Genomic DNA, 12,586 nt, shown 5'->3' with positions numbered 1-12,586 from the left:
CGCCGCCGCCACAAAACCACCGAAGACAGACATTGATCGGCGAGCCAAGACGATAGACGGCGCTCCGGCAGCCGGTTAAGCCTCCGACGACGCCTCGCGCATACAGATTTTGGCCTGGCTCCGAAGGCGGCGCCAATCCGAGTTGGACCAGAATTTGGCCTGGAAAAAATAGCTTGAAAGGTGCGCCCAAATCATCCCATGTTTGACTCCATTTGACCTCTCAGGTCAAAAAGATTGGACGTCAACAGCGCAAAAACGTCATTGCAGACTCCCCCTTCGCGACTCGAACGGATCGGACATCTATCCCCGTCAATGACCAATCTACCTATCACCGTTTATCGTCGTCGACGGCACTAAAACGCCATCTTTGGCGTACATTCCCACCACTTGAAATGGATTGGACGTCCGTGGCGATCCGGTCAAAATGAACTGGATGTCCACGACTGTCAATGCCATTCATTTTTAGAGGATTCCAAAAGAAAGGGATTGGATTGGATAACTTTATTCATCCCGTATTTGGGAAATTTCGTTTTCACAGTAGCAATAGGGTGAGAATACAGACACAGCAAAAGACATTTTAGACATAAATAGATAGGTAATAAGTCAGTTAATGAATAAATATAGAAGGCAATCTGCTCGAACGTGACGGCGTCCGATGTCGTCGTTGTCGACGTCCGTTAGCCGGCATTTTTCGCAGATTCTTTGGGCGCTTGTAGGAGAGAGAAAAAAAAAAAAAACGTTTGTCCACGCGCGTGTCAAATTGGAAGCAGACTTCCGCACCTTTCTCCAGAAAGGTTGCTTGTATGAACGTGGGTGGCTTTTTATAGGGACTCAATCCGTCACATTGCAGCTTTTCTCAAAGCCGTTCGTGCGCCCAAGATATATTTTGACTTTATTTCATTTCTACTATTAAATGGCTATCTTTGAACTATTTGGGCAACATGGACATCCAAGGGTTAAGACGTCTATCGCTGTCAGTGGCATGTAATGAGTTCAATATTATTAGAAATTTAAAAAACAACAACACCACACACACACACATACACACACATACACACATTGTTGGTGGAGCTCCCAATGGAGTTGTTCTTAACTTGCTGACTGAGGCACACACTGTACGTGTGTGCAGTTAGCATGTTTATGTGTGCTGACTCCACACATGATCCCCATTAAGAGGCTGCATTGCGGGAGAACACACACACACAGACACACACACACACACATACACAGGTATACACACACTCACGTACAAAGTCACAAGGAACTAAAGTCGTTGGGCCGGCGGAAAAAGTACGAGAAAGGCGAGCGCGACACGGTTTTGGTGGCTAAAGCCTGCTTTGCTCGTTCTTTGTGAGCTCGACCAAAAGTCGAAAAGTTGCCCGATAAGCACATTTCTTTGTCAACATCTTTCGAGGAATTTGCACAGAGAAAGACTCGCAAAATAATGAAATACAAATGGAAATCTGCGTGAAAAAGGTCAAGGCCACAAAAAACTCCCAAACAAAACTTACGAACAAATATGTAAACCGTAAACGCACACGTAACCGACTGTAAACACCCATTTAAAACCGACGCAAATCGTTCCTGTCGCTGAGCAGCCCAAGGGAGTCCACAAGTGGTAAGTGTGCGCTTTTCCCCAGACCTCAACCCTATCGAGATTGTCCTCGAAGGGAGCGACCTGTTCAGATTTCCGAGTACCCGGGATTCCGACTGAAAACTTTAGACGGCTAAGGCCGAACGTCCATGTGCAGCCCCCCCAGACATTTTTGGGGGAAAATTCGTGAAAACATACGTTAGTTCTTTTCGAAAGACGCAATATTAATGCGGTAAATATGAAGTTGTGTACAGGGTTACCTAATTGGAAATGTACTAATTCCTTATTCTGGCGGAGGGAGGGCGAACCGCTGACTTCAACAGCTGCTTCATGACCCAAAAAACTGTCAGTCTTTCCCTGGAATAAATTGTGGAACGTACCATCGGCGGCCGTACGCGAGGGGAGCCAAGGGGAGCGAGCCTTGACCGCTTCCGGCTTTGGCGCGCGACCCCGTGCCGGCGTTTGGGGCCTTTGCGACGACCTTTCGTCATTTGACCCTGGAGGGCTTTTTTAAAAATGAAGGGCTGGAAGGTGGGGCGAGGGCGAACGGGAACCAGAGCGGACTTTTCCCCGGCTTTCCCGGCCTTTTGGGCCAGACCTATAGTAGAATCAATTCAGAGAAAGGGGAGCTTGAAACTGTCCGTTTGCCGCTTTTCGCTGGAGGAGCACAAGCGAGCGAACCAAGAGCGAACGAACGAACGAACGAACGACGACCGACGCCAGCGCCGAGAGGACAGCGGCATTGCACGCGCCCGGCGTCCGGCGTCCGGCGTCGGTAGCTCGGGCGAGGCGACCCGACCGGACCAGACCAGCTCGGCCTCCTCCCTGTCCCGGTCCGGGTCCCAAATTTAGCCTACGCCACCGAGTACTTTTCCCAACTTTCACGACATGCTAACACGACTAGAGAACAAATACCAGAAGACGGTGCAAATGACGTTTTTATATTTAACCCTTTACGAGGCAATGTCTATTTTTGGTCCTTAAAAAAGGCACATTTTGGGACACCACGTCAATATTTGGTTCACCAGTGGCTTACATGGCCCAAAATGGCATGCCTAATTTAAAAAATGTGTATTTTTCATGAATAAATAAAACCTAAAATGGGTAAAAATTAAAGCGATAGGACTATAAATGCCACTTTTTGCTTCATATGGCCAACCTATGCAGCAGATGTGAGCATCCCTTTGTTCATTCTAGAGTTATCTTGAATACAAACGTGCACACAACCAAATAGACCCGCATAAATCATCCGTGATAGATGTCCAAGTCATTAAAACTGGGACAAGTGGCTACGAATGTTCCTCTTTCAGTGCCCTTGAAGGCCCAAGGTGTCCAATCCCTTGACCGGGGGGGTCGGCAGAGTAGAATTGAACCGCTAGCTGCCAATGAGTAGCCTATGGCTTAAATAACAAACGGCTTCATGTCGTTAACGCAAAGCTAATATTTAGCATATACTTTGCGCGAACTCGTGGGCTGCCGTTGACATCCGGGCCCAGTTCAAACACATTGGACGCCCGTCGGCGTCAACGCCGGACGCTAGTTTGACCTTGGCGACGGACGACCTCATCGACACGGCAGCCTCGGCGAGCTAATCTGTTACGTCGTGAAGGATGCCGAGCGCCACGGCGCGAAAGACGCCGAGCGCCACGGCGCGAAGGTGACATTGACGCGCTGGCGTGGAAACGTAACGAGCCCCCTCCCTCGCCCAAAGACGCCGGCGTCAACAAGCGTTATCGAAGGAGTACGAGAAAATTCCTTTGGCGACCTCTGTGACCTTTGAGCCTATTGTCCCAAAAGGCGATGGCCTTTCCCCTTTCATATTACCAACGTATCCTGACAGTTAGACAATACCGGCTTTATTGGTTCTCCAGTTATGAACGCAAACATGAGCGACAAACCCGAGATGGATGGAATACGCGCGACGTCTAGGTTTCACATAGAGGCGGAGCTAAGCACGTTGTTACTCTGGTTTGAAAATGTTAAGACTGAAATCAGCCATAGAATGCAAAACCATGGAATGGAAAAGGCTGAATATTGCGTAACTTTCCAAAACTAAAGCAGTTGTTCGGATATTACTATGTAACGTGGATTAACAACAAAGCCACTCCTAAGCATTCGTGGAGGCCTATGGGAATTATTTTAACATTAAATGACAAAAATCGGGGGGAAAAATAATAAACTTAAAACTATTGAGATAAAAGACGTTGTTGACTTTGGGAGCAAGTTTTGAGTTATTTAGCGATTTAACAACCACCGATAAAGGGCTACGGCAAAAACGCTGTTTTGGCACCACCTAGTGGCCAGATCAGGGAAAACAGCGCTAGTGTTCCAAAAGTGGAAATACTTTCTATTGTTTATTGTCACATGAAAACAAGGTGGAAGTACACTGAAATGTGCAGTAAAAAGGTATATTGGCATGAAGCAGGGGTGGGCAAACTATGCCAAAGAAAGGGCCACATTCCAAGCCAGAATGGGGACAGCTTTCCACAAAACTAGTGTCCTCCAAGTGCAATCATTGGATTGCAGTCAGGTGCTTGTCGTTTCAGCACAACCCCCGTTGCTTCAACAGTGTCTACGTTGGATCGCTTGGAACTCAAACCCGAGGACTGCTTTGCCCACCCCTGCCAAAGAGGGATAATGATTTTTGGAAAAGTCATACCTGTCAACCTCTGCCGATAACTGCCCTTATAAATGATTATTGATTCCCCTTACAAACCCCCAAAAACCCTTACAAACACCGTACGAGTCGTACGGTGTTTGTAAGGGTTTTTTGGGGTTTCTAAGGGGAATCAATAATCATTTATAAGGGCAGTTATCGGCAGAGGTTGACAGGTATGAAAAGTATACTTGTGGATTACAGTGATGCTTTGAGATGCCAGCTTTTTTTTGCGGACGCTGACGTCATATGGTGATTTCATTCTTCTGCGATCCATTCAAAATTGTTTGGGGTGAATATACGTTCAATCCGTTTGAATGAGAAGGACATCTTCTGTTCGGCGCTGGCCAAATTCCAACGGATTTCATTCTTTGGGCCGACGGGGTCCAGTTGCATCTCAAGGGATCCCGGTAGTCGTGGTTTTAGCACCAACCGCATCGTCGGCGGGCGGGTCAGTCGTCCTGGTCCTCGTCCCGGTCCTCTCGCTCTTCCGGGGGCAAGCTGCCGGGGCAGGGCTCCATGGTGACGGCCACGCCCATGCCGCTTCGCCCCGGCGACATGTCGGCGACGTGCGTCCACTCGTTCTTCTCCGGGCAGTAGCTTTCCACGCTGGTCACAAAGTCGTGGAGGTTGAAGCCTCCTGTGCGGGTCACAGCAAACGTACATTGGGAACGGGAATTTAAAAAAAAAATCTCGATAAAAACACGGGGAGCGCACGGGCAGCGTGCCTTTGGACTGACCAAAGACAAAGATGCAACCCTGGTGCAAGGCCACGCCGTGGGTGCTGCGGCAGCACTTCATGGGCGCCCGGGGCTCCCACGTGTTCCGGGCCATGTTGTAGCGCTCCACCGTGGCCAGCTGGTTGATTCCGTCGTAACCCCCGATGGCGTACAGGTGAGCGTTGACGCACACCAGCCCTGCCCACAAATACGCGCGGGGGTGTGGTTGAGTTAAGGTCACAAAATAGAAGCATCATGCTAACATTTATGGAGACGCTGACTATTTTGATACAATTAAAACAAACCCCAAAGTCCAAAAAGTGAATCCTAGCTAAAATAGCTCCATTTGTGGCATTGGACGTCTATTGCCGTCGCCCAACGAGTAAAGGAGAAGGAATCTCACCCAGTCCGCTGCGCGCCGTGCTCATGGGCGCCAGCTGGTGCCACGTGTTGGTGTCCGGTTGGTATTTTTCGGCGGCGTTGCTTCGGCTCTGCCCGTCCAGGCCGCCCACCACGTAGAGCGCCCCCCCGCAAGACGCCACCCCGGCCCCCAGGCGGGCCACCCGCATGGGGCGGACGAAGGACCAGCGATTGGTCTCCGGGTCCCACCTGCCGAAGCCCAGCAAAATGTCCACTTACTTACTCTGACCGTTTGTTCATTGTATTTGGCTAAAAATGGGAAATTAGGCAAGCGCCGGTCGCTCGCCGATCACTCACCGCTCCACCGTGTCGTGCAGCGTGGAACCTTGCGACCCCCCCACGGCGTAGATGCAGCCGTCCACCACGCCCACCCCCACCCGGTTGCGGGGCACGTTGAGGGGGGCACGCTGGCTCCACTGATTGGTCATGGGGTTGTAGCAGCACAGCGCGCTGGATTCCGTGATGTTCTCCAGCGACAGGTTCCTGCCGCCCACCTGGGTGGATCAAAATTGTCAACGGGGCTGGGTTAGCTAGCAGAAATATATTCAAAAACAAACAGCATACCGTGTAGAGCAGGCCGAAGAGCGTGCAAGCCGCCAGGCCGCTGCTGGGGGCCGCCATGTCGGCCAGTTTCAGCCAAACTTTCCGGACGGGGTCGTAAGCCTCCATGGTGGCCAGGGAATGGTTCTTGTAGCTAGATGGGGAAAAAAACAGACCCCAGACCATCCGGCTCAGTGAGAAGAGATGTTTTGGGGGTGAAGAGGACGAAATATGTGCAGCGAGATGTTTTCAAGCCGTGTCATAGAAGAGCATTCAATTCAATTCAATTGAAAGTCAACATGATTCCATACCCGCCGGCCACGTAGATGAGCTGCGTCCCACGTATGGGTGCCGGAGGAACCTTCCTCAGTGTCATTTCCTGAAAGATCTTTGAGAGGAAGTCCTTACAAGCGTTGGCCTGGGACACAGAAGAAAAAAAAGTGGGGAAATGTTTGGAAATCACGGCCCATTGTTTTCATTTTGCTGCACGGAGTCGTTTTGGTCGAGTTTGGTGACACGACGGGCTCAAGTCTACCTTGCTGAGGATGGGGCAGGACAGCAGCTGATTCTTCAGGAACTTTGGTGGGAGGGCGTAGATATGGACCGCATTCAGGAGGGCGTGGAGGTACTGGGCTCGATTCTCCAGGTCCCAGCGCACCCAGTCCGTGCAAGCTTTGTACACCTGAAATGAAAATGTGCCGATTACACGCCATGCTACAAAATGTTTGCCGTCTTTGTTGGCTTCGACGAGTCGGCGCGCACACACCTCCGACTCGCAGAGGACCTTGATGCTGTCCTGACTGATGAGCTCCAGCAGCTGACAGTGAGAAAGACTGAAGAATTCGTCTTCTTTGGTCACCTGGACGACGACGACGATGACAAGGCCGCAGCGGTGAGCGTTTGCGCCTGGCGCCGGCGCGGCTTAAAAGGTGGCGTGTCACCTCACTGAAGTGAGTGTTGATGTACTGGCGGCCGCGCTGGTAGAGCTCGGCGCATCCCAGCTCCTCGGCGAAGCGCGTGATGCCGATGACGTTGGACGACTCCAGGTGCTTGGTGAGGAAGTCGCAGCACGCCTTGGCCACGTCCTCCATCTGGAACCTGAACGGTGACTTTTTTAGACCGGATCGGAGGCCGAGGAAAATCATCTGAACGCCGCCGGTCTTACCTCATGGCGGCCAAGAGCACGTGCAGCACGCACTTCTCGCCCACGATGATGTGCGAGGTGTAAGCAAAGTCGATGAGCCTCCCCAGGACTTGAGGGCAGACGTCGCGCAGGGTGACTTCGGAGGCGTGGCACTCGCGGAAATTGCTGGTGAACATGGCTCGGAAGTACGGGCTGCACGAGGCCAGCACCAGCTTGTGGACCTGATGACGCCGGGAAATTCGCTCCGTTAAACAAACTAAAAGACCAAAACTCGTAGATGATGTTGTCGGTTTTTTTTTTGCCACGAAGAGCAGCCAATGAGCGGAGAAGGTGGCCTCACCTTAAAGTCAATGGTCTTGTCCTTGTTGACGACCCGCAGAACCAGGTCGCACAGCATCTCCTGGCGGCGGAACTCGTCCATGAACTTGAGCGACTTGCCGGCGTGGCTCTCCACCGTGTAGTCCAGGTAACCCGAGCCGTGCATGGAGGGCACGGCGATGGCCGAGAAGTCCGAGCCTCGCGCCGCCTTCTTCCTCATTGGGCAATTCATGGCGGGAAGGCGGTGGACGCGCAAGGGATCCCGCGAGCGCCTTTAACTGACCGATGTCCCAAAGCACACTGGCTCCTTCCCCATGTCGGCGGGCGTTCAAATCCGTCGAGGCCGGGGCGACCGCAACTCCGACGCTGGGAACTCCCCACCCATGAGTGGACGGAATGGAATGGGAGGCGATGGGAAGTCTCCTTCACTTCAAGCCTGGACGCTTAGAGACGGCTCTCCGGACATTTATTCCGATTTCGAATCTTCTTTCTGATGTGGTGATCCTATGTAGTCAAAAAAAAAGTCAATCATCTTGATTTGTCATTTTACAAGTGCAACAAAGTAGGTTCTACTCGTACAATGACCAAAAAAGATATTATAATGAGTCAAACATTGTATGAAATAGGTGACAAATTAGGCCTGGGTGATAAAGCGTTTTTACAAATGAATTTGAAGTTGTTTTTGCCAACACGGCGATTCAAATAGAGCATACCACGTGAAAGAGTTTGTTTTTTGTGTCGTTATTGGGGGCTAACGGCACAAATAGGGCGAAAAGAAAAATGTCGTTGTTTGGAAATGGCTTTACGTTCCTTTTCAACTTGTTTTGAGTTTTCTCACACTCCTTAAAAAGGCACTACGTCAAACCACGAGAAGAAAACATTTCAAAAATCTGCCACTGCCCAAAAATATTCACACAGGCGGAAAACTTGAAGGATCCCCAAGAATATTGGATAAGTGATGGACAAGTGATTTGACGAAGACACAGCACTCCCAATCAACGGGCCGTGTACGACGGCCAAGTCAAAGTCCACGCTTGTATCTGATGGAAAAGGCCCTTCGGACTCAAAAAGCATGAAAACGAAACAATCCCGGCAGGAAAACTGCGCCAAAATATCCCCGGATGACTCATGGACAGAAATAGACATAAATGCTACGAGAGTGGCCCAACCAGTTGGAAGGAGGAAATTCCTTGGTGGCTTTGACAGGTTTTTCTCTTCAATAAATCAAATAAAATGAAATATTTACTTTCATCATTCAATCATTTAAATAGCTTTGATGATCATTAGAGTGGAGAAACTACTACTACTTTTTCAATATACTGTGGATTGAACATAACGAGTCACTTTCAGTTCCTCGAAAAAGAGGATATTCTGCGGGTTTACCGAAGGAAATCACTCTGCCATTTAAAAAAAAAGGGGGAGAGAAACCGACACTGACGTCGTCTTCCTTCCTTTTGTGTTACACCAGGAATCGATAAAAAACAAAGTATAAAAAGTGTACACAAGGCTTTTTAGGGAGTCACAAAGTGGCATTTTGTGGAAACTTACTGTTGACCTCATTGAAATCACAGCAAGGAAAAAATGTGGGCCTTCCCGATTGGTCGCTTCCGACCGAGACTGACCAACGGAGCCTTTTTGGCTGCCAATCATGTCTTCGCGGTCACATGAGAGGGGAAAAAAATACAAGGGGATTCTTCAAACTCGTGATTGGGGAAAAAGCCAAAAGCTTTGCAGCGCATACGTTGCACAATCTAATCTGTTGAGCCCGCCGCGCTCACTCGGTCGGTCGGTCCTCGCCGCCTCGTTTAACGCGGCGTCATATGACCTCCGGAGAATGTGCCAGAGGTTGCCGCCGATTGCTTAAAAAAATGTAAAAAAACAACAACATTGTCAGTTGTAAGTCAAAGATTAGCATCATCAAATGTGGCAGTGCTAGGCTAGCATGGATGTTTTTACCAGATGGGAAAACAAATTATATGACAATTAAGTCCCATTTTTTTGTATTGACAACTCAATTCGCAACCCTACTAAATAAGGTCTAATTTTTTTTAATTTTTTATCTTGAAGGGGTCAAAAAAAATCTAACAAAACCTCATAATTGGACGTATTTTGATTATATGACAATTAAGTCCCATTTTTTTGTATTGACAACTCAATTCGTAACATTACTAAATAAGGTCTAATTTTTTTAATTTTTTATCTTGAAGGGGTAAAAAAAAATCTACCAAAACCTCATAATTGGACGTATTTTGATCTTATTTTTAGGGCAGTGGTATTGATTATTTATGTGTGCACTTCATATTGAAGCTTTAAATTGCATTATACTTGTATAACGGCATTCAATTCAATTCAATTGCCCCCACATTTGAAGATAAAGTTGTTTTTCAAGGTCTATTTTTTTGCTGACTTTTTGGTCAGGAAAAAAAAAAAGAAAAAAATGTTATAATCATCTTTGCAGTTCATGGAAGCGTATTTAGTGTTTGACAAAAGGATTAACCTTTGGTAAATCCTTTTATATACCACAAAAACAAGTTCTTTGAACTTTGACAATGAAGTAAAAAAAAATGCTGATCCAAGACGAGCAAGTCTTTGCAGTGTCACGGAACAAAGTATTCGGCCCTGTCATCATTGCACTACAATTAAAAGGAGAAGAACATGACAATAAAATGGCCAACATCATTTACTAAGTAAACCTTGGATCCCCTTTAGTGTTTTATTATTGGGACCTAAAATGTTTCTGATTCATTCATTACAAGATTCATTCATTTTCTGTACCGCTTACCACTCTTCACATTAAAAGATGAGAAAAACAAAAAGTGACACTCATTTTAAAAAAATTATTAACAATTGTCGTCCTCATATTTGTGACCTACCTGATAACCTTTTTGTTACAAATCTAGTTATTTCTCTTTTTTAAAGGGCTCAAATTAAATCTTAAATACAAACAAAAGAAAAAACGCCAAACGTCTGTCTTCAATCTTTTCTCTCCCCTAAATTGGGCTGTCACCCCCCAAATAACTAAATAATAACTTCAGATACAAACTCTTATGAAATACGCTATTGAATAATTGGTTGCTAGATTTCCTTTATGGCAAAAACAACACGTCAAACAAAACTTGAACCAATTTATTTCCCAGATCTAATTTAGACACTAACACTGTCTTTCACAAGCGAGTTTCAGAAATCTGATGAAGAAAATAAAAATTCCAATATTCATGTCAGGTTTGTGTGACGTCACTCAACAACACTTTTGGGGGGGAAACAACTAAGCTAGTAGCCAAAGTAGTCAACTGTCCCTTACGCATACATTAGTGACATAACAGCGAAAACATTCGAAAATTACACACCTTATACAAACAATGTTTAATAATGTCGAATAACAGACACTTTGTATAACTCACCTCGACCAACCTTTCCTCGAACATGGGCTCTTCTTTTGACACGACGACGACGACGAAAAACTTCAAAAGTGTCGCTTTTAAGAGCACCCAGACTCTTGTCGCGGGTTCCGTGTGTCTTCCAAGTTCAAGAAAAACGATTCAAACGTGTCCCTTGCGAACACGGAGGCAACCCAAAGAGGAAGAAGAGGTCCAACACAAGACCGGTCGTCACAATTGTCAAGGCGGGGAGCGATACGAGCGCCATGACTGTGCAAATTTCGCGCTGGCCGGAGGGCGGACGTGCGCGCGCACGCTGACGTACGTGCGCTAGGATAAGCGTGAAGTTGCCCCCGCCTACTGGAAATTTAAACAACAACAAAACTACTATATTCCATTTGTTTGTGCTGCGTTTGTAAAGTCACGTTAATCAAAGTACACAAGACAAGCGGACTGACGGACACAAGGCACGCCGACGAATGTAATCAATGCACGCGGACGCCCGTTCCAGCAACATTCCTCAAAGTGAAAGTGGGCGTGTTTCCCAATAGCGACCTAATACTGAGAGTGAAAATAAATAAAGTTATTGACGTCAAAAATAACGACGCGAAGACAATTATCGAAGGATGTTTCACCTGCAGTCAAAGGAGAGGGAAAATATTTTTTTCCCCAAAATAAACACAAGAATGTTGTTTTCGTCAATGAAGATTAAAATGCTAATCGTATGAAAGCATGTATTGTTGAACGTATTTCCCACGTTCTGAAATTATTATTTTTAAATAATAACAATGTGCTCATAGTAAATGTGTACATGGTACAACATTTTAGAGTTTGGAGTTGGAATTTATGTATAAAAGTATGAGTGTATTAAATTGTTTGCTCACAATTGTTTGCTACTATTTTTTTATATTCATGTGAATGATGCTTGAATGTGTCTCCCTCTGTTGTTGAAACTTTGTAATTACGCTTAGTTTGGTGAAATTTAAAAAAAAAAGTCATAGCTGGAAAAAAACATTGAAATATGTAACTAAAATGGAAAAAGTATTTGCATTATGAAAACAAATTCCTAATGTTTCCAAAACAAAGAAGGGAAAATACATTTATTGCTTATAAATATGACTGGGGGGGAAAAGAGAACAAACAATTCTTAGTAATAAAAGAGAAACAAACAAGAATAGAGTTATTTCTTTCAAAACCAATGTTTAATTTTCCAAATAAAAAAAGACACAAGAGAAGCAAATTGAATTACTAGGGAACAAAAAGCGATGAAATGGAAACCACGGTCCGGTCCGTGCTTAATGACGGCAAATCATTGACTCCAGATGGGAGGAGCGGCATGTTGACATACATCTGTCATGCATTATTGCGGCTTATGCCAAGGTTTGCGATCCTGCTTTTACAAAGTATGCGAACTTAAATCACTCCCTGCCTGTGCCTCCTCCTCCTCCATTTAGGCATGTCAAACCATTCACAAAATAGTGATATCAGAATGGACTTCTTTTTTTCTCCATATATATTGTTGCGTAATAAATGCTAAATTCTCATGACATGAGTCATTTGCTGCTAGCAATCCTTGCTATTATCCCAGTTAAAGGGTTTTAGCTAGCCCTGCAAAGCGGTGCTCATGCTAGCTTCTATTCAGGAGTAGAAGCTGAATGTTTATAGCTAGCTTTTAAAATAAACAAACACGTACATTTGATTGATTTGGTCACATCGTTACCGAGCTATTTTGGCCAATCTCATTCCATGGAAGAAAGTGTTTTTAAATGCTATAATGCTGAAAGTCTCTGAAGGATGAGCATCACAAGCGCCGCTAAA

At 46.4% G+C, this 12,586-nt stretch overlaps 1 protein-coding gene across 1 annotated transcript; it reads right to left on the bottom strand.

Annotated features, from left to right (window-relative positions):
- Window positions 1-4,375: 4,375 nt before the first annotated feature.
- On the bottom strand, window positions 4,376-11,251 carry keap1a (kelch-like ECH-associated protein 1a). The gene is made up of 12 exons (XM_077620245.1): window positions 10,793-11,251; window positions 7,414-7,895; window positions 7,095-7,294; window positions 6,871-7,027; window positions 6,696-6,788; window positions 6,465-6,611; window positions 6,241-6,347; window positions 5,954-6,083; window positions 5,687-5,883; window positions 5,373-5,578; window positions 4,991-5,167; window positions 4,376-4,890 (listed from the first exon to the last, which is right to left on the bottom strand). The coding sequence occupies exons 2-12, from the start codon at window positions 7,621-7,623 to the stop codon at window positions 4,703-4,705; spliced, it is 1,812 nt and encodes a 603-aa protein (XP_077476371.1). The 5' UTR covers window positions 7,624-7,895; window positions 10,793-11,251; the 3' UTR covers window positions 4,376-4,702.
- Window positions 11,252-12,586: the final 1,335 nt, after the last annotated feature.

This window comes from Stigmatopora argus, chromosome 15, assembly GCF_051989625.1.
Source record: "Stigmatopora argus isolate UIUO_Sarg chromosome 15, RoL_Sarg_1.0, whole genome shotgun sequence".
NCBI classification, from domain to species: Eukaryota; Metazoa; Chordata; class Actinopteri; order Syngnathiformes; family Syngnathidae; genus Stigmatopora; species Stigmatopora argus.
This window is presented reverse-complemented; position numbering and strand designations above follow the sequence as displayed.